The sequence below is a fragment of the Mytilus trossulus genome, chromosome 10 (assembly GCF_036588685.1).
Source record: "Mytilus trossulus isolate FHL-02 chromosome 10, PNRI_Mtr1.1.1.hap1, whole genome shotgun sequence".
Taxonomy (NCBI): domain Eukaryota; kingdom Metazoa; phylum Mollusca; class Bivalvia; order Mytilida; family Mytilidae; genus Mytilus; species Mytilus trossulus.
In genome coordinates this window covers 3,101,473-3,124,926 of record NC_086382.1, presented here as the reverse complement: position 1 = coordinate 3,124,926, position 23,454 = coordinate 3,101,473, and the positions used below count along the sequence as shown (strand labels likewise).

General features: G+C 32.0%; 1 protein-coding gene across 1 annotated transcript in view; it reads left to right on the top strand.

Annotated features, from left to right (window-relative positions):
- Positions 1-23,454, top strand: part of LOC134686565 (proto-oncogene tyrosine-protein kinase ROS-like) — a 106,257-nt gene that overhangs the window by 5,757 nt on the left and 77,046 nt on the right. The window contains exons 2-4 of the mRNA XM_063546237.1: positions 6,156-6,212; positions 15,025-15,090; positions 20,428-20,466. Coding sequence (XP_063402307.1) covers positions 6,156-6,212; positions 15,025-15,090; positions 20,428-20,466 — 162 coding nt within the window. The remainder of the gene's footprint in view (positions 1-6,155; positions 6,213-15,024; positions 15,091-20,427; positions 20,467-23,454) is intronic.

Genomic DNA, 23,454 nt, shown 5'->3' with positions numbered 1-23,454 from the left:
TACTTGTATTGGTCAACCGGCGAATGTTTAAGCATGAACCACCGGCTACACAAGTTTGTACCTCAAAAAATGACAGAGGCTCGGGCGACATTATTCGATCTCGAATTTGTAAAAGTTCCATTTCTAGTGTTCATTCGTGACTCCCCGCGCGGAAAATGTTAACTTTTCAAGTATTCACGTATATGTTTTCTGCACTTTGATCCGACGTCCAAGAACAGTCACTGTGCTTAAACGGCCGTGGGTAACTTAAGTTACCCACAGCCCAAGATGGCGGACTCTAAACTTGTTGAGATGATAGTTGATACGAAATCTACTTTTTGCAACGTTTTTAATGATCTATGTAAATATTGATAGGACTTTTGAATAAAGAAATCACTTACCATCACTTCAAATTTGTTAATTTTGACTTCATTTTAGCGCAAGGCCAACTTTTGAAAAATGCATAAGATGTCCGTAACTTATAAGTAAAAAATAATCAGACTGTCCGTAACTTTATTTTCGGATGTGGGTAACTTTTTTTCAAAATTTAAAAAATTAACAATTTCAACACTTAAAGGACAATAAACACTATCAAACCCCTTATATTATTACATAGATTTATACAATAACAATATGCTTCAAACTAAACAAGAGAAAAAGCAAACCAGAGTGTCACGGATTTTCCGTTAAATTTAAAAAAAAATATTCCCGGGATAAAACGGGATCTTACGATACGACGAAATTTATCTAACATTCTTCTAGCTTTATAGATTGTTCACTGATGAGTCCTTGGTCGGTATAGCCGCGGAAAAATTGATATCCTTTCCTTTAAATAATTTCTGAATTTTTAGCCAAAAAAGTATCTAGTGTGATGTGTTGTTGATTGTGAGAAAAAAAGTGCCAATATCTAGGAATAGATGGAAAGCTATATTGTTGAACAGGATTCAGTTTATTATAGCAATAAAAGTAGATTTAAAATATTCATAAAGTTTCATTGACCTCAGGGATTTAATAAGATCGGGTATCAAATCATACACATCTTCTTGAGAGGTTTGGACTGATTCATCTATGTATTTCTGCTAAGGATTGACCTCCGAACTTGTTCTCCTGAGGTCATTTTCATATGTTCACTATTAATGTAATTTCTACAGTTGGAAATGGTGAGATTTATAACCTGAATGTCATGATTTATCATCTAAAACTTAAGCAGTTAACAATCTATAAAGCCAGTAGAATGTAAGATGCATTACTTTTGCCGTACAAAAAAATGCCTGTACCAAGTCAGGAAAATGGCAGTTGTTATCCATTCCGTTGAGCTTTAGATTTTTCCATTTTATAAGGGACTTTCCTTTTTGAATTTTCTTCAGAGTTCAGTATTTTTGTAATTTTACGTAAATGCCTGTACCAAGGCAGGAATATGACCGTTGTTTTCCATTCGTTTGGTGTGTTAACTTGAGCTTTTGGCTTTGCCATTCTATAAAGGACTTCCCGTTTGAATATTCCTAGGAGTTCGATATTTTTTTTATTAATCATTTCTTTTTTTTAATTACATCTACGAATAAAGATTCTTTGAAAGTTACCGACATCATACTAAAGTTACGGACATCCCTATTGGTACAAGGAAAAAAGTTACGGACTATTTGTTTTGAAGTTACGGACATCATAAGTGTTTTGGAAAATCGTGCTGTAATCGTTTATTTTGTAGTAACAAACCACGTTTTACATTGCAAAGTTTCCTTAAAAGATTTATATAACTTTTTAATTACTGAACATTTCTTTTGTATGCATGGTATTGTAATTATATAGGAGCAAACTTCCTTACCGAAGCCAGGCGGCTCCATCTTGGGCTGTGGGTAACTTAAGTTACCCACGGCCGTTTAAGCACAGTGAACAGTGGAGGATCCAGAATTTTCCATTAAGGGAACCACTGAATGCATGCGTCAACGATTACCTATCTATTTTGTAAACGGGAAAAAAGTCACAAAATACATAGGAAAAAAAGTCACAAGAAAAAACGGTCACAGGAAAAAAAATCACAAGAAAAAAAAGTCAAAGGAAAAAAGTCACAATATAATTTATGTTTGGGTAAAATAACAACTGGAGTTGTCACTCCACAGGAGGAGTGAGCAGCATGTGGAGATCTGTGGACCAAGGACTTGCACAGCCGTTATCGTGACGTCCTTGGTTTTACATATATATATAACAGTGAATAACTTGCATTTTTTTTTAAATTGACTGATTTATTGTTTAAAAGAAATGCACTAAGAAAAAAATGTGTTCTCGGGACATGTCCCATGTCACAGTAACAACCACCAGACTCAATGACTAGTAACAGTCTAACTTCGGAACTGCTTTTTTGGGTTTTATTGCAGGATCTAACAATTTTCCTAAAAAATCAAGTATTTGTTTATCTTTTTTTTCAATTTAGAAATGTAATGATGAATCTCAGAAAAGTGATTCGAAAACCCTCAATTTTTTAAAGTATTAAGGATGTGGTTTGGTTAATATTAAAGTTACAATTTAGTGCCTGCAGATACTGCAGAGACATATCGTTTCGGATGCTCATTAAACGTTTCTTTCCCCGCCACCGGTTGTCTCCAAATTAATGTTAAAAAAAATGAAGCATATTCTATTGCGTGTTGAGATGTGAATTTGATGTTTTGATTACTCATGTGATGTCATGCAAGAAAAGATTTGTTCCAAGTCAGAAATGGAGTTGTATCAATTGTTGAAAGAAAGCAACAAAACAAATACAATTTATATGAATCCAATATTTTCTGAACTGTTTCGATTATTTCGTACTTTGATCATCAAACTAAACATGCACGTTTAGTTTGTATATCTTCATTACTATAGCATTATGTAATTTGTAATATCCCTATCGCCTGTTTAAATGCATTGACACATTAATTTAACATTTATACACCATGCCTAAAAATCCCATTGATCATTGTTGATATTCATTTATTTTGACCAGCATGATAATTAATGATCTTTGTATTTGCAAATTTATCTAGTAAAAAATAGTCGAAATAGTAAAATGAGGTGTGTGTTTTAAAAAGCATTATGTCAGAGAGTTCAATAATTAAAAAAAACGAAAAGACATCCATAGACCTCATTTTAATATACAATGTGCACAGCTTATTTATAAGTCTGAGTCTTAGCATAGATAGAAATGATTAAAGATCTACTATCAAAATCTATTAGATAAATTTCTTATTCTAAAAAAGAGGGGTCTAATCATATGTCACCCATTCAAATGCATTATAAATCTGCCACTGCTAAGTGTCTTTTTGTGAGTATAGTTAAAACTCATTAGCCCCCAAGAGGTTTCTGGAAAATCAGGCATTTTTGAAAATTTGCAATCATATGCAAATTGTATGCAAATTAGCAGACTCTTGATGCTGATCTATTAAAATAAACTATATATTGAGATTTGCCTGATATGGGGGTAGATGGCATGGGTGGGAGGTGTAAGTTTTTCTCGTATGTTTAAACCCACCCCCACTGAAAAATGGTCATTTTCCGATTTCAAAACGACCTTGAGAGGTGAACATTGACCCAACTGTGTTTCTTTGTCATTCAAGTCTTACCCTATAGTTATTGCAGTCCATTCATGCTAACCTGAAGTATATGGGACTTAAGTGTCTTGCTGGCGAATTAATATTGTCAAGTCAGGACTGTCTAAATGTCTGTTTTTACTGATTTTTGACAAAACTGTAACCTAGATTTTACAGACTTGTTTCCTATTGGCCATATTATGCCTCTTTGTGTTCCTATACCACCTATTCATGCATTTAAGATAATAGTTCATACCTACATTGAATGACTACCAGTTATGTAGTGGCTTTCAAAAGATGCACAACCCCACCTGATTTTGGCAACTTTTCACGTTTTTCTGATTTTGAACTCTTAAATGGCTTACAAAGTGCCATATTTTTATAAACAGACGTCTGATAAGAATTTATGGACCATGAACTGCTTGGTTGAAGTTCCTGCTATCATGACAGTTCAGGTGTGGCAGTTCAAAAAAGGTATGGAGGGTCATACGGAACATCAAAGAACGGTTGTCGCCATCACGCCTACAGGTGGGATTGGGGGTTAAAGGGTTAAGGAGCTCATGATTCAAGTTAGATTGTTTTTGTTTTGCAGGGTATAATTTGTATTTAATAAGCAAACCATCCCCAACAAATCCACCCTTAAATTGCATGTGGTTCATTTTGTTTCTCCTACTTTATGTCTATGTTCCAAGATATTCCAGGAAATGATAGCTATTAATCAGTTGCGATAGTAGTTAGATGCTTATTGCATTTTCTGGTTTTACACAAGGTTTAATGAAGCTGTTTTTTACAAACTTCATGCATTAAATTGTAGAATTTAATTACCTATTTTAATTGTACACTGGCACGTTTTAATACTAGTTATAATGATCTGAAGAATGGGGTCCTTTATTGGGAAGTACTTATTGCTGTACTCTTAAAATGTTTGCCCATTTAGTTATTCTCTTTGTTATTATCTTCTATTCTCTGCTCTAGTTTTACATTAATAGGCCCATTTTCTCCTATCTTTTTTTTTAACCCACCTATATTCTTAATTTTTGGTCTATTTTTCTGTTTTCTTTATTTTGTCTTCCCATTATTCTCTTTTCTGTAAACCCCTTCAGATTCTTTAGAAATTGCATAATATGTTTATTGGTATTTTCACAAAAGTTAATACAAGCTTCAAGATGACTATCATGTTATTTTTATGATGCATTTCCTTGAAACACATGCAAGACTTTTTTTTATTCTAATGGTAATTTTATGATTTTCTATTTTATAGAGGGTCATTTCCATTCTCAATTTTATTTGTTTTAAAAAAAAAATGTGTACATTGTGTAAGTCTTCAGTAAAACAGAAAGTAATACAGTCATGCAGCAATGTTTCTGAAAAAATAAAAGGGGAAATAACTCAGTAATTTGTTGAAACAGTATCTCCTGTATCTCCCATTAACATAAAAGTATGAAGGAGTAAGAGCATAATAGTGTCAGCTAGGTGTTGGATCCAGTCATTTAAAAAAAAAAAAATTTTGTGGTCCCCACCCATGATAAAAGTGGGGTACATAGGGTCTACATACATGCAGGCCCGTAGACAGGAATGTCCAGGGGGGGGGGTCGTTGGACTCACAAACCTGACTTTAAAAGTCACAATTCGAACAGAACATTGACTTTAACAGTGCTTATTTGTTTTCCCTGGCTATGGGTACATACATGCAGGCCCGTAGACAGGAATGTCCAGGGGGGGGGGGGGGGGGGGGTCGTTGGACTCACAAACCTGACTTTAAAAGTCACAATTCGAACAGAACATTGACTTTAACAGTGCTTATTTGTTTTCCCTGGCTATGGGTATGCCATATGTCTCCATTCAAATGCATTCATCGTGTTAAAAAAAAAAAGGGGCTTCCAACCTGGGGAACCCTCTATCTAAATCCTCCACTGCAGCTTGGGGTCAAAATAATGTACCTGGGTGTCTAACTTTGGTCTGTTTACAATTCCAGCTCAGTTTGTCCATTTAAAACAAGGCAGAGTTCATATTCATAGTGCGTTAGCGTCCTTAGCACAGGTGTAGACACTTGTTTGCATTGGCATTGAATCAAACAAAAAAGAACAATCGATTATCATAAACATGATAAAGAATCAGATATGTATCATTGTATTGTGATTAATTAGATATTGCTGGAATATAAATTATAGAAAAGTTTCTAATTCAACAAAAACAACAGAAAAGAAAGAAAAAGAAAAAAATAATAGTAGTTATTTGAACTCACCCTTATTAAAATTGTATAACTACTTTATAACATGTGATTGCCCTTAAAATATGCTTAAAAAAGATATTACAAAATAAAAAAATACAGGTTAAAGTAAGGTCTACTTTTATAAATTGTTGCTTGGATGTAGAGCTGTCTCATTGGCACACATACCACATCTTCCTATATCTAGTTTGATGAATAATGTTATTGTCCAGTGGTAAATGTTTCTCACATTTTCAGGATGATCAGAGACAATAAAAAGATTTGTGCATTGTAAGATGAGGGAAAGTAAATTTTGGGAAATTGGATATTTTAAAGGGCATATATATTAAAATTTAGTCTTAAATAAGTAGGAAAAAATAATAACTGACTATATTTATATTTTTCAGGTGAGGAGTGTGAAAGGGGAGGATCTATTTTGTAATAAAGATTGTAAACTTTATCAGGTAAGTTTTACTGATTACATACACCTATAAGGCCAAACAAAAAAGTATGTGTGATTACTATCACATGCTGAAAAAAACCAGGTTAGGTTACTAAGGTGGGGATTTTTATACATTGAGTCTATGGGAGCAACATTGTGACTTTAACAGTGGCTGTAATTAATCAAAAATGGCCAAAAAACTTTAGGGTAGGGGATCAAAATTAGGGTTGGTAGGGGTACACTGTAAACACACATACTTTTTTTTTGGCCTTACATAAGGGTGAAAGTCTAATTGGGTGTACCTTTAAAGATATTAGGGTTCTTGCAAAATTTAACCTTTTGTTATAGTAAAGCATGACGTGCAGGGTTTCAAATCACTGAAAAAAAGTAAATTTTACAAGCTTTAAGGGCTAATACAAATACAATTGTGTAATGCCTTCATGGGCGTATCTAATAAATTCAACAGGTTAAACATGTAAACTTTATACTATCTAGGCTGTCTATGTCAGAATAGGATACTCTTTTAATATAAAGCTTTTAAAAAAAAGAGGGACAAAAGATACCAAAGGGAGAGTCAAACTCATATAAACTTTTCTAAAAGAGACTAAGATTTGTCTCTGTGAAGAATTTGAACAAAATAAAGACACATACAGCATTCCAAATTGATGAACTTTTAATTAAAGACTCACATTTTTGGACAAGCAAATTTTATTGCATCAATAAAAAAGGTCCTAGAACTTTTGATGTACAAATGTCTGCATACTGTACTGAAAAAGCCTTTTATGTCGATATTAATGGGCCAATAACATACAACAAATGGGAAAATACAATATATTTTCAAGGACTTCTTGCCAGCTTTCATATTGACTTGCCTAATTTGTCAACATTCTTTAATGGTAAAACACTAATGATCAAATTGTATGTAAACAAATAAATGTTGAGAAGTGGAGAATAAAATACAAAAAACATAAGATATAATCAAAAGTCCTTCTACTGAGGTTGAAAGGTAATTACTTTTCAGAACTAAAAGTTCCATTATAGGGGACTGCATGATATATGACATATATTATTTATATCAATAGTAAAAAGTCGTGGATTCTTCAGTAAACAAATTGCAACGTCCTGTATCTATCCTCTCCGTTTTATTTGGCGGAAATAACTACCACAGTCATTTTCCCGTTTTAGCAGAAACGTAGACAGGCATCCTGAGATTTCTGTACTTATTATGTATGAATGGACAGATTTACACATGATTTCGTAATAGCAGAAATTGATACCATAGAAAACAGTATGACTTATGCAAAATCATATTTCCTTCTTCCCCAAAAAACGTCTACATTATCATCTTAAACACAAATCATTGATAGATTAATTAGGACAGATTATTTAAATTATTCAATTAAACAAATGACTTTTCAGAGTTGTTTTTTAGTATGGATATAAATTGTGATGGATTGTAATCAAATTGAAAAAGAACTATGTAATCGGATGTATATGAGGATGTTTATACTTTATACAATTGAGTTTTAATTTGAAGCTCGTTGATTTTGACATTTCCCAGGGAGGCTTTTTTGTTCTGAATGATTTGAAAACTTCTATCCTTCATTGAGTTTATAGCAAACCTTGAAACGGTTATTTAATTGAAAGTCAAGATATTTGAAGTTACGTTTGATTAGACTAGATAATTGTTATAATGATGGACGTTGATTTTGGGATCTGTTATTTTAGATTCTGACAGTTTTAACTACTTTTTTCTTTCAAGATGTAAATAGTTTTGTTATATTTTACAATGAAAATTTCTGCTTTGATAATCTTAGTAAATTTAGTAACTTATGATTTACGCTGAGTTTCAGATAAACAATTTTGATTTCAACAATGAACTTTCATAAGGTCAAAATGAAGGTGGTTCCATAAACTTTGAAATGAGGGTTTCCTCCTTAACAAAAATAGAGCAGGTAGCATTTAAAAAAAAATAAAAATTGAAAATTGAATTTTGAAATAAATGAGTTGAGAAATTTAATTGGATTAAGTTGGACATTTTGTCTTTATTTTTATTTTATTACCATAAGTATCAATAAAAATTTCAGGGTATGCATTTAGGCCATTACTTTTAATTTAGTTTAGAGAATAAACGCACATTTTTACCCATATGGAATGTATGGGTTGAAGCCATACAGAAATCAACATAATAATTTTACAATACATCATACAAAAAAACCCAACAAAAGAACAAAACAGTATATACATATATGTATCTAGATCTGGGTATAGAAATCTCCCTAATTTTTTATAAGAATAAGAAGATATGGTTTGTATTTCCAATAAGATAACAATCCTATAGATTCTACAATTGCAATGAGTGTGATACCATATTCAGGGGCGGATCCAGCCATTTTAAAAATCGGGGGTTTCCCAACCCAGAGTAAAGGGGGGTTCCAACTATATGCTCCCATTCAAATGCATAGATCATCTTAAATAAGGGGGTTCCAACAAGATTTTGTGTTGGACCATAATAGGAAATTTAGAAAGCAAAAAACTTGATTATCATAATCAATTTTTACCTATATAAAACAGAGATTAAACAAGCCACATGTTGATTTCTAAGAAAAAAAATAATCAGAAGGTCAGGAAAAGTATAAATCGGGGTTATAATTTGAGTTAAGCATATATAGATCACTGTACAACTGCCAACTGTCTGAGCAAAACCCATAATACATTATACTATTTGGTCTTAATGTTCTTTAAATTCAAATTAATTGAAATTTGATTGTTTAAAGTTTTGTGGGAGGAAAAATGTTAAAATGATAAATAAGTTAGTTATTCATGTGATACAAAATAGTGCATGTTTTGACTGTTTACAAATAGAATTATGAATGGAATAATCTTTATCCTGTTTATTTTAGTAATCAAATAATGTTTCAATAAATGAAATTAACTGCAGAGTAAATGTAATAAATATACCTATAGATATTAAAGTACATTTCTTTGGAACATATTTACTTGACTACTTAATTTTATTAGATGAGACATTTAGGTAATAGGAATTTATTATAGTTTATTTCAACTTTTTATCTAATAAAATAGAACTAGTTTCCATTCATAATTTAAAGCAGTATACAAAATTTCATCCTAATGTAGAAACACATATTTTATTTCATAAAGTATGAATTTCATGAAATATTTGCCACTGACCAAAAAGAGACAACTGTCACTGTAATGCATCAGACTTTGATTCTGGTGCCTTGGTCTTTTTCCATGTTAAAAGGTTTTGATTTCATTTTTTAAATTACATAATTTTTACAAAGACAGAATACTTGACAAAAAAATTCCATGATTTAAAAAAAAAATGTTAAATTTTAAATGTCAGGTGTTCATAAAAAAGAAAAAGAAGAAGGATAAAAAATAAGAGTTTGAGGTTGCTAAGAATGATGAGAATACCAGATAGTTTAGTTTCTTGTTTTGTTAATCAGCTGTAGACACAAACACATGTTGAGTACTTTATAAGTACAAAGTCCTCATCTGTTACTGCTGAGAGGGCAACAAAAATAAACAGGTTTTAATTATTTTTACAAATACAAAATATGTTAATTATTTAGAAAGCAACTTGTTGATATTATTACAACTGACCAACCAGAAACACAAATATATCACTTGACTGAGAATTAAGAGAAGAATTTGAGTGATAAGGTCAGAGGCTGAGTGGTAAGGTCAAAGAAGTAATGGACAGTTAACACAGTAGGTAAATAAATACTTGACCCAACTGAGACATCACTTTGTGTGGTAGTAGTCTTTTATCTTCATTAAAGAACAAGATGTGTTGTTGACATTTAGTATATTGATTGTTGGTTGCTTAATGTCCAGTGGCAAATATTTCATAAGTGATCTTTAGCAGAAGATTGTTCTTTAATATGATAAAGAACCAAATTGGTTATTTTGTTTTGTAAAAATATTTTTTTGGATATATATGAAAGTTTGATTTAAAACAGTTCTGTCTAAATTGCAAAAAAAAGGCAAAAAATATTTTCACATATTTTGAACACCTGTGAAATGAAAGGTAATACCTAGGCTAGGTCCTAATATTAATTGAAGTAAAGATTTGTTAGTACTACATTTATTAGATATTAATTTTGCAAAGTATTTAATCAATTACACCTGTTTTCATGAAAATTAATGGTTATTTTATAAACCCTCTCTTACATGTGGGGCTATATTGTATTCACTTAGTCTGTCCATCTGTTAGTCTGCACCTCCATCCAACAACTATTTCCTATACTTTTTCTCTGGAATTACTTTATAGTTGACCTTCATGTAATAGTTGACCTTCATGTTATAGTTGACCTTCACGTAATATTTGACCTTCATGTAATAGTTGACCTTCATGTAATACTAGTAGTTGACCTTCATGTTTAGTCATGAATAGAAAAGGGGGATACTCTTGGGATGGCAAAGCACCAATCTAATTAAAAACCGATCTCTCATGCTCCCGTTTTCTGATATGTCGCATGGACATATCAGAAAACGGGAGCATGAGAGATCGGTTTTTAATTAGATTGGCAAAGCACACATTATTGTTAGGGAAAAAGTTTTAAGAAAAGCAATTTTCCCCCATGAAATGTTAAAAAGATACACAGCACAGACACCTTACTAAATATCACTACAAATAAATATTGATGGGTAAAATACTTCAAAACCAGTTTGTTTGACCTTGCCACATGCTAATTTGACCTTTAACACAGTTCCTTGAGAAATAGCAGGATTATTTGATGGATTGATGGTCATTGAGATGATGGATGTGAAAACACTAGGTACCAACAAATGACACAAATATTTTATAGATTTAGGAAGATGTGGTATGAGTGCCAATGAGACAACTCTCCCTCCAAGTCACAATTTGTTAAAGTAAGGTCTTCAACATAAAGCTGTGAACACACTAAACAGCAAGCTATATTATGGGGCCCCAACAATGACCAATGTTAAACCATTCAAATTGGAAAACCAACCGTCTAATCTATATAAAAAAAAAAGAGAAACAAGAAACACTTATGAAATACACCAACAAACAACAACCATACTCTATATGAGTGGCAGTTTATAGGGGGTGTGGTATTTATTTCTGCATTATTTAACTTTTACGGCTATTTTACTATAATTGTGTGCCCAATATTTCTTTGAATATGAGCACCCCATCATTCTCTGTTCTATAATATTTAAGCACCCAATTTGTTTCTATTCTTTTTATTTGAACACCCCATATTTCTCCATTCTTTAAATTTTAGCACTACATATTCCCTTTTCTGTTATCTTTTTCTGAAAATAACTACATTTATAAATAGAAACTAGAACAAATAATGTCCTTGATTTCTATTAAGAACCATATTTATACAAATAAGACAATCCCGTACAATCCTGTAATATTACTGTAATTTCCATGTAAAATAAATATTAGTTTTAGATTCCACAATAGATTTAAAAGATCTATTATTAAGTATCAGCAACAGTAATGAGATTAGAATCATGATTTTTATCTAATTATATTGATAATAACCATTTCATAATGAATTGTAAATTCAGTTGTTTTGTTTTTTCTTCAAAATTTTTGATGAATTATAAAGTTTACTTATAATCTGTGAATAGTACACAATATATTCAGTGGCATGACTGGGATGATGTCCAAGATATATTTTACTTTTTTGGGGTACTAAAAACTGTGTAAGTTTATTCATTTATATATATTTATCGCTATTTTGTGCATTTTTCCTTTGATCCTTTTTTGTGATAATTTTTATATCATGCTTCTCGCTTGAGATGGAAAAATTATCGCTAGAAACTAAGGAGCCATGTGGCCGGTTGCTAACGAAATTGACATTGAAATTGACAACGTCGTCATAGGTAAAATAGCGATAAACAGATTATCATTGGTCATCTCAACTCGATTGCTTTTCTCACTTTCGCTGTACCAGCTCAAGCAAAAAATTAATCTCGTTGAGATAATCAACGATAAACTATAAATATATAAAAAAAAAGATATTGCAATCTAATGATCAGATAAAGATATGTATGTTAAGAACATTATCTGATCAATTGAAAAGTATCTTACTGTCATAATCCATTGAAGATATTGACAGAAATTAATATTGACAGAAATTATGGCTGATATCTTGTGTAGATTCCCGAAGACTTAGAATAGGTTCTAAAATATTTGACATTTGGTCAGATGGTACTAAAGAACTGGTATTGATCCTAAGTCAAGTACATTTATACTATGTTTTCAGAAAAAAGTAACAATCACAAAAACACTGAACTCCGAGCAAAATTCAAAACAGAAAGTCACTAATTATCAAAGGTCAAAATCAAATCATAAAACACATCAAATGAATGGACAACCTCTGACTTGGTACAGGAATTTTCAAATGTAGAAAACGGTTGATTAAACCTTACTAAACCTCTCACTTGTATGACAGTCACATCAAATTTCATTATATCACTGTCAAGGTCTAGCATTAGGTTTAAAAGTAAGGAGAATTGAATAAAAACAGGAAGTTCATTGAAACTAAACCTCTAAAATAAACTTATGAATAATTCAATGACTTTATTTGCCAGCTATGCAAAATTTCCTGAAGCTCTGTTCTGTTAATTTGTTACTGACTTTTCAAAAATTTAACAAAAATGTGGTGATGATCTACTTTATAGTTAAATTTAAATTCTGGTTTATGTCCAAAGACATCAAAGTTAAATTGTAAAGCCTTGTTTTGTGTCCAAAGACATTCAAATCAAGTCTTTGAAGTTATATTAAAATTCCACCTACTTTGTAGACATTAAATGTGTAACCCTGACAGTCTTAGACATAGTACTTGACTTGAATCAATACTAAATCTCAAGCATCATTGAACAAAATGTCAAACCTCTTAGAACAGGTTTAAGTCTTCAGGAATCTACACAAGTTATAATCATGTCTTGTCAATTTTATACAAAATAGTTGATAGTGACCATTTTCTTGCCACTCACACTACTCCTAAATCTTAAGTATATGTGGGGGTAAATTTGATACATAAAGGTATCCTCTCAAAATAATAATTCTGGGCAAAAAATTATAAGTCTTCAGCAATGTTTGAATTAACAAATATATTTTTCTTGAAACATGTTAGTCCTAACTTTTTCACTCACGGGTGCTACATTGGCTCAGTGATGTAAGAAGTGCACCAGACTCACTATAGCAGGTTTATGGTTTCTGCATTGATTCCAATCCATGATTGTCAGTTATCCTATTAAAGGTCAGTGGCTCTCTACAGGTAATCCAACTTCTCCCATGATATAAACAAAACTGGATGCCATGATAAAGCAAAGAGTGCTGAAACAAACAATCACTGAACTAGTATGCATAGTTGTTTAGGGGCCAGCTGAAGGATGCCTCCGGGTGCAGGAGTTTCTTGCAACATTGAAGACCCATTGGTGGCCTTTAGCTGTTTTCTGCTCTCAGTCAGGTTGTTGTCGCTTTGACACATTCCCCATTTCCATTCTCAATTTTATTTTCCTCTCAAAATGTTAATTCTGGGCAAAAATAAGTCTTGACCAATATTTGAAATAATAAATATTTTTTTCCTCAAGACAGCCTGGTCCTAACTTTTTCACTCATGGGTGCTACATTTACTTAGTTAAGTGCACCAGAGCTCGCTAAAGCTTGTGAGGACTCAGGGTGTTAGTGCAATTGACTCCAATCTCTCATTGTCAGTTTTTATGTTAAAGGTTAAAGGTCAGTGGCTCTCTTTGGGTAATCCAAATTCTTCCATCAACTAAAACAATTGGATGCCATGATATAGTGGAAAGTGCTGAAACAAACAGTCAATTAACATTTCACCCACATACAGGATTGTTGGTATCTATCACTATATAGATATGTACAATCAAGTCTTCTATAACCCTTAATACAGTTTCTGTAAATAATGCTAAGCAATGGTACTGATAACTTTATATATATATTATCAAGTCTTCTTACAGTTTCTGTAAATAATGCTGATGCTAACGAGTGCTTATCTTTAGATCTATTTACAGAAACAAAGAGACAAGTATTACCAGATTAACAAACATATCCCAGATCTTATCTGTTGTTTTCAACATCAAAGACATAAAAACGCTGTAGGAAAGATTGTGTAATTGTTTATATTGGTGCTTTGATGTATTTATGATATTGACTAATTATAATCAAACTGAACTTCATCTTGTTTGAGATGACTTTAAACATATTTGATTATTAGTGATTATTGATTAATCTTGTCACTTTCATTGCATCGATTACTTTGATTACTAGAGTTACATGTGATTATATTAATCGAACAATATCTACATTCATTGATTAAGTAAAGGATACATTTGTAAAACAAATACATTCTTAGCAGCTAACTAGCTCTTGCCATCCTTTATTTTACGTACAGTAAACATTGATTTCAGTAAGCAAAACACATACACGTTTCTGAATACTAAAAGTTTTGAAATGAAATAAAGATTACAGTCAAACCTGCTATAAAGGTCATCTCTATGAAGGTCATCCTCTGATTATAATCCCTTTATAATAATGCCTTTGCATTTTGAACCTTAAGCTCTTATAAGATCAGGTGCTTCTGGTACCAAAATTAACCTTTATATACAAGTAGCTTTAACTGGTGGTTTCTGGGAAACAAAACCATAAATAGAACAGTGAAAACCTTATCAAGGGGATCTTTGTGGTTGAGTTGCCACATAATTCCTTGTGCCTTTGGTTTTATTTTTAATATGATATATTTTCCATATGTCAAGTGTAGTTTTATAGTTCCTAATTGTATATTTTCCTTTTCTTTCAGTGTAACTCAGGATGTGATAGTTATACAACTGCTGTAAATTCCAGCTGTCAGGCAGTTTGTAGAAAGGTAAGAACTCAAATTAAATGTAGATTAAAAGCACATCAAATAAAGAATTAAAAGTGCAAAATATTCTGTTGCCAATTAATTCATTTTATAATAAGAAGTTACTAGTATGTAATAGTCTTTTAATTTACAACCACTTCAAAGTCATTCTTGTACTTTTATGTATGTGTTAATATATTTTATAGAATGCAAGAAAGAACTTGAAAAGATTCATTTAAGCAAAAAGCAACATACAAAATGCATATCTTAAAAAAAAATTATGCATTTCAAAACAGGAAAAACAATGTTAAATATTTTTTGTAAAAGCAGAAACAATATTTTAGTGTTAGAGCACTTTGATTTTGAGTAAGAATATTAAATTTTAAAAAAGATGAGCATGTTATGTTGTATGGCTAATGGTAAAATAAGTATTCAAACACACCTTTTACCTTGTTTCAAGCTTTGATTTCAAATGTGCAATTTAAATTACTGAATTTTACAATTTTAACATGATATACATTATATAATATTAACTTGTTTATTAAACTACGTACATTAAGATGCCTCATAGAAAAAATATATAATGGTAAAAATACTTATATATATGTACTATGTTGATAGAAGTGCCTAGAAAATCAACCTAACTATGTTAATGTAGAATTGATTCGTAACTTCCTCCCCGGCGCCGGGGCTGGAACCTGTCCTTTTTTTCTAACTTCTTTGACAACACGGCCTAGCATTGCGTAGAGACCTTACACCCTCCTATGTTGATAGTATGCACTTTTTCCAGAGGGCAGGACTAATGCGTGGTTTATTCTTTGCACTCCCTTTCCATTTCATATTTTTCAATGCTCTATTATGTCCAGTCCTTTTTTGTACCTTTTATCTTCCTTTCCCTGTTTTCTGTCTTGAGCCTAAAATTTTGAATAAAATTCTATATTTTTATTTCAGTGTTCTCTGTGGAGCAAACTATTTTCTTTTTTTTAACAGAAGATGGATTCCTAATTTGCACTGAAACGTTTTTTAATATGCATTGATATTTTAATTTTATTGATATTTTTTTCTTTATATTTTTTTAAACCTTAACTTCATTTACATATATACAGATGTACTTATCTATGCTGGGGGATGAGTATAATCAGGAATTACAATAACATTAACAAGTCTTGGGATTATGTCATTTGCAACATTTTAAAAGGATTGCCTTATTTTAAAAATTACAAATCCTATATAAGTTTTAATCATTTTTAACTTTTCCCTACTGAGCAATTTTGAATTATTTACATTTTGCAATCAGATGATTAATCCATATTCTGTACTAACATTTTATAGGCATCTAGTATGATTGATTGATTCTTTCATTCAATTTTTCTTCAGATGTTCAGAAATGCATTTTCCCATATATAGATAAAGGAAGATGTGGTATGAGTGCAAATGAGATAACCCTCCATCTAAGTCACAATTTATAAATGTAAACCATTCTAGGTCAAAGTATCGTCTTCAACACAGATTCTTGGCTCACAGACACACCATAACAGCAATCTATAAAGGGCCCCAAAAATTTCAAGAGTAAAACCATTAAAACGGTTTAATCTATATAATATTATAAAAAACAAGAAACAAGAAACATTTCTGAATAAAACCATAAATTACAGTTGAACTAATGCTCCTATGTCTCTTGGTGACCTTTATATACTACTGTCTCATTTCTAAATTAAAAATCTATGTATTTTTTAAATTTCCATACACACCAAAGTATATCCCCTAATCTGTCATAAAATTACATTTATGATCGATTGATTGCTTTTTTCATTAAATTTTCTTCAGTGTTCAGATGCACAAAATTGCATTTACAAATATATATTAATGAAACCACAAATTACAGTGGAACCTAGGTCCCTTGGTGTCCTTTTCAAATGAATGTCTTGTTTTTAAATAATAATTCTATATTTTATTTTTTTGCAGATGAAATAGTTTATCCCCTAATCTGTCCTAAAATAACATTATAATTGATTTGATTTTTTTTTATGTAATTTTCATCAGTAGTATATTATATATGTATATTTTTATATGTTAAGGGATTAATAAAACCAATGATTAAAATTATACTAATCTACTAGGGGACAGTGGTGTCAAGGTTATTAATAAAGGTCTGCTCTATTTGTTTAATTATATTATAACTTTTTTTTATAGATTTCCTGAGACGATGGTATTTTATATTTTGAAATTCTTTTATAAAATAACAAAAAAAGTGGCTATAACTTTCACTCCCTTTGGTCTCTGGTGGAGAGTTGTCTCATTGACAATCATACCACATCTTCATATTTTTATAGTAAAAATGCATATTATTAATCATGAAACAATTTGGTTTATTTCATCTAAGTAGAAAAGGTCTTCTAATGGAGATGTATTTATGAAGTTTGAAGAGTTTAATACAATTTATACATACAGAAAATTTCAATTTTTTAACAATTTGTTGTAACAAAAATTGATTGGTTATAAATATTGTAACAACTTCATTTCCAGTTTGACATTATTAAACTCCTTGTTGAATTAAATCTCTAATGAGTGGAATTAATTCTAAGGTTTGGTTTTAAATTGGTTATCATTACAGATAATGGAAAATTATGTAATCACTTCCGAGGAAAATAAATACTGCTGATATTGCCATTTTTTTATTTTTCAATTGAAAGCTGGTTTTAATGGTTAATGCATTACCAATATGTGAATCTTCATAAAGGGTTGAGGCTCTTGCCACTGTAAATCCGTCTGCAGCAAGTTTATAAAAAAAGGAGGTGTGGTTTGATTCCCTTTGTCAGACAACTATTCATCAGAATCTAATGGTGTGCATGTTAGTAACTGCGCGATACAGCCTTCATCAATGAGCAAAATCCTAAACTACGATTAGTTAAAGGTCAATATACTGACAGCAACCAACTAAAACATTCAATTGCAGGCACTTGACTTGGGACAGGCACATAAGGAATGATGGGTGTTTGCTTGTACTAGTGCTAATCCCCCTAACATTGGACAGTGGTGTAACAGTAAATAAGAACAACAGTAGAAATGAGCATAGGCAAGCCCCCCCCTTTTTTTTGTGTGGGAAACATTTGGTTGATTATATAGGGAATCACTGAAGCGTGACTGGAGTGGGCCTATCCTTACCCACCCTTATGTAAGTCAGCAGGCCCCCTCATTGGAAAAGTTCTGGATCCGCCACTGATCAGTTGGAACTGCCTTGATTTATCACACTGGAACAAATGACATCTAAAATTAAAAAAAACAATAGATACTCAACTCAGAGTACTCAGAATTACTCACAGTTAGTTTACTTATGAAAATTGTGTAATTAATTTTGAAAGGATATATATAAGCAGTATAAAGAATATAACTAGATATAATATTAAAATTGAAGAAACAACTTTTGTATTATATGTCCTTCCTTGGTCTGGATTGTTGCCATATAGAATGGTACTTGGGGTATAGCTGTTTACTCCAGATTATCATTTTCATTATTATTACACAATTAATGTGGAATTGTGTTTTATGTACAGATGATAATTTTCTTTTCTGTGTACTGAAGGTTCTCCATGTTGCCAAATTACTTGGTTTATGTTCAGTTATTTGCTATGATCTAACTATTTCTACATACATTTGTCAGCCTATTAGAAGATTAACAAAGCAATAAAACTATCAACACAAACATGTAATGTAGTCGGTTCATATAGGGTCAATAATGGCCCTACAATTCTGTTAAATTTGAATTCAGTAATATTAGTAAACATCTGTTTACAAAATATGTGAAAATATCTGACTAATACAAAATCAAATATTTTGATGCATTAGAACACTTGACATAAATTGACTACCGTAAATCTCAATAGTTTTCTTCAAACACAGGACCATCATAGTTTAATAAAAAAAACTCAGATTCAGTTACTGGAAGCTAAGGTCAAGTTACTGTAAGCCAATGCCAAGTTACTGCAAGCTATAAAGGGCAAGTTACATGAGGTCAATGTCAAGTTAAAGGAAGGTAAGGTCAAGCAACATGAAGCTAATGTCAAGTTTCTGGAAGCTATAAAGGTCAAGTTACATGAGGTCAATGTCAAGTTACCTGAAGCTAAGGTCAAGTTACTATAAGCCAATGCCAAGTTACTAGAAGCTATAAAGGTCAAGTTACATGAGGTCAATGTCAAGTTAATGGAAGCTAAGGTCAAGGTACATGAAGCTAATGTCAAGTTTCTGGAAGCTAAGGTTAAGGTATATGAAGCTAATGTCAAGTTTCTGGAAGCTAAGGTCAAGGTACATGAAGCTAATGTCAAGTTTCTGGAAGCTAAGGTCAAGGTACATGAAGCTAATGTCAAGTTTCTGGAAGCTAAGGTCAAGGTACATGAAGCTAGTGTCAAGTTTCTGGAAGCTAAGGTCAAGGTACATGAAGCTAATGTCAAGTTTCTGGAAGCTAAGGTCAAGGTACATAAAGCCAGTGTCAAGTTTCAGGAAGCAAAGGTCAAGGTACATGATGCTAATGTCAAGTTTCTGAAAGCTAAGGTCAAGGTACATGAAGCTAATGTCAAGTTTCTTGAAGCTAAGGTGGAGGTACATGAAGCTAAGATCAAGTCACTGGAAGCTTTAAAGTATACTTTAAGGTCAAGTTACATGCAGCTAAGGACAAGTTACTGGAAACTAAGGTCAAGCTACATGCAGCTAAGGTCAAGTTACTAGAGGTTAAGTTCAAGTTACTGGAAGCTAAGGTCAAGTTGCTGTAAGCCAAGGTCAAGTTACTATAAGCTAAGGTCAAGTTACTAGAAACTATAAGGTCAAGTTACTGGAAGCTAAGGTTAAGTTACTGGAGGCTAAGGTCAGGTTACTTAAAGCTAAGGTCCATTTACTGGAAGCCAAGGTCAAGGTCTGGAAGCTTAATTCCAGTTACATGCAGCTAAGGTCAAGTTACTGGAAGCTGAATTCAAGTTACTAGAAGTTAAGGTCCAGTTACTGGAAGCTTAGGTCAAGTTACAAGAAGATAAGTTCAAGTTACAGGAGGCAAGCTTTTCACTTTACCGAAATAACATGAGAAATTTATGGAGAAATCATTTCCCCCCTGTCGGCCAAACCGGAAGATTGAATACCAAACAACAAGAATTTACCATGTTATTTTTGAAGTCTAAATTGAAACACATGTTAAAAAATTTGGAGGCAGAAATGTCATTGGTTGATGTTATAATATCCAAAACAGAAAGTTTAAGTTAGTGTTGTTAGATCTTTTTGAATTTTGAATAAATCAAAACAAAAAGTAGAACTTAGTGTTGTCAGATCCTTTTCAATTTTGCATAAATATTGATGAAGTATACTTTATATTGACAGGATGGGACCAGCTCTGCTAGAAGTTTACAACAGACAGAGGTAAGAAAATGATTTAAAAGTGGGAGGAGTTAAATAGTCTAAAATGGTTAGACCAATCATATGCCAGGATCTTTGTCTGTTGCCGTGTTTTGTAATGTCCTTTAAGGAATTTGATTGTGATTCACATCTTTTGTGACGACATGTGAAGCTTTAAACAAGAACCTATACACCTTTCCAATGCACATGATCCCTCTTCCCCCCTGCCCTCGTGGAGCACTACTTTAGCTCAGACAGTAGACTAGTTGTTTAAAATGGCAGTGGTTCAGGGTCCTGACTGTAATTGATTTTGGAAGGCAAACCTCAGATGCTCCTCGATTGCTCTTGTGAAATACTTTATGCAATAATGATCATAAGTATTTCACCAATCACCAAACAGATGGCAAAATAATTATTTAGCCGACTTTAGAATCGGAGCAGGTTCAATTAATAGACATTAACTTCACAAATGAAGTACAGAATTTGTACTGATATTTGTTGGTAATTACTCTAATGTAAATGAGAATTAAATTGATGATGCTAGCTAGTTTGTTAAATTATCATTTACGAGGAGACATTTATCTTATTTCTAATAGACAGTTGTTTACCGTAGTTAATGTTTTAGGCAACACTTAGATGTTGGAAATCGGGTGCAAAAATTATGTGATCAACAAATGAAACAAAACACTGTTGGGAGTTGGCATACGAATACAAAGCAGTTTTAGAGAACTAAGATTAAAAAAAATTTCATCGGAAATTTGTATTCCCCATAGACATGTTCACTATGAAGGGGGACATAATATTTTGGTCAAGACAAGCAGGGATAAACATTTTTTAAGAGATCTAAACAATTTCAAGGATGCATTTGTAAGCTATAAATCCCATTTATTATTGTTATTAGAATTAAACATTAGCCTGCAATGCAATCATCAGCCATTCATTTTTCAAGTAAAATAGAGTCTTTAATAAATTGTAACCGGAGAGCACGTATCTACTCTACAAATTCATATCGTCACCACCGGGATTCGAACCCCGGTCATCTGGGTGACAGTCAGTGCTTTAACCCACTGAGCCAAAGAATCGATTCCCTAGCTCAGTTGATTAAAACTGGCTATATATGTTCTACCTGTACTAAGGGGAAGCAACCCCGCTACAAAATAAATATTAGAATTGTCAGCTTTCTACACTGGAAGTAACTAACACTTCAACACCATTGTTAATTATAATATTTAGTTTATAAATGACCTTTAAATGTCTGATTGGTAATTACAGAAAATGAGTTGGTCAATTGACCATAATTTAGGTTGACCTGTAGCTCTAAAGCCAAAGTTATTGTCCAGTAATGGACATAGATAATTTGAACAGCTGTTATTTGTATATTGTTGGTCATTAAAATTTATGTTGTTAAATACTTGTCTAACTGAGAGGTTAAAGATATAAGTAATTTTGTCAAATATGGAGAAAATTTAGAAATGATTTATAAGAAATATATTCTACATACAGACAAGGGTATCAACCAAATTGAAGAATTAGCTGACTATGCGGTATAGGCTTTCCTCATTGTTGAAGGCCGTACAGTGACCTATAGTTGTTAATGTTTGTGTCATTTTGGTCTTTTGTGGATAGTTGTCTCATTGGCAATCATACCACATCTTCTTTTTTATTTACAGATTGTATCTGAAACAATTGAAAGCCAAAATCATACATTTGCAAGCTCTGAAGCTATCTCAAGTGTAGAAATCTGATACTCGACTGGAAACAGAAGTCAGAATTGTCAAAAAATAGGACACACCTTTATTTGGTGTATTTATCTTAATCCGCACATTTTTTCCAACACCATCCCCCCTTTTAGAAACTTTCAAAAATGTATTTTGAAAATATAATGACATTTGCAGTAAGTTTGGGTAGTTATAAAAGTTATTTTTAAATAAAAAAAAACTTGGTTTTAAAATTCAAAGAACCACATAAAATTGGTGTCATCTTTAATTCTTCTTTGACTTTCTTGTCAGAAAGACAATGCTGAAGTAAATTGATTGAAATCTCAATTTAATTTGGATAAAGTAGTTAAAAAACGTAATCTGTACCTACTTTTTTGTGCTAGATGCACATTTTGATAATGTTAATTCAGTGATACTTAAAAATTGTGGGGCCTAAATACTTTTAATGAAATCCCAAACCTAATACAATGGCTGAAGAGGCATTCAATTAGCTTCAAGGGGTATGAAACTTCAGGCCACCCTTGAAAAATACTTAGTTTGATGTTGCCTACCAGTGCCTTATAGGGTTGGGTAGGTTGGAATTTTAAATGGCAAACAGTAAACTTGTCAGGCCCGTAGCCAGGAATTTCCAAGGGGGGTTATTTGGACTTATGAACTCGACTTTAACAGTCACAATTTGAACAGAACGTTGACTTTAACAAAGCTTATTTGGTTTCAATTGAGGTGGGGGGGGGGGGGGGGGGGTCGTCCGAATCCCCCAACCCCCTGGCTACAGGTATGCTTGTTATATGTGTTTTAGAAAAGAAAACAAGAATGATGCAAGAGCAGAAAAATTTAAAAAAAACCATTTGAAACTATTTGTGTCGTAAAATATTTTCAGGTATGTAGGCAAAACCAAACAATTCAAATTCTGATTTTGACCTAACAAACCAGACATTATAGAAAAATGGTTTATTAAATAAGTTATATACGACGACAGGTTTTGTGTGCTTTTTTTTCTACAAATGAAATGCAAAATCTAATATAACCTTATAGAGTGTTGAAATAACACTGTAACACCATTGATGTTACATTAATCCAATCAGAAGATATTCATCTACACATTGACTCTGCCATAGAAACAATTTGTGATTAAATTTTCCAGTTTTTTTGAAATTTCTATTGGTCTCTTGACAATTTGTGGGTTCTGTTTAATTTTATTGTTTTTGTAATTTATTTCATTCTAAGTGTGAAAGATTTTTATGAAATTAAAGCACTGAAAATCTTGTAGCACGTTGAAAATAAGTGTAATTGA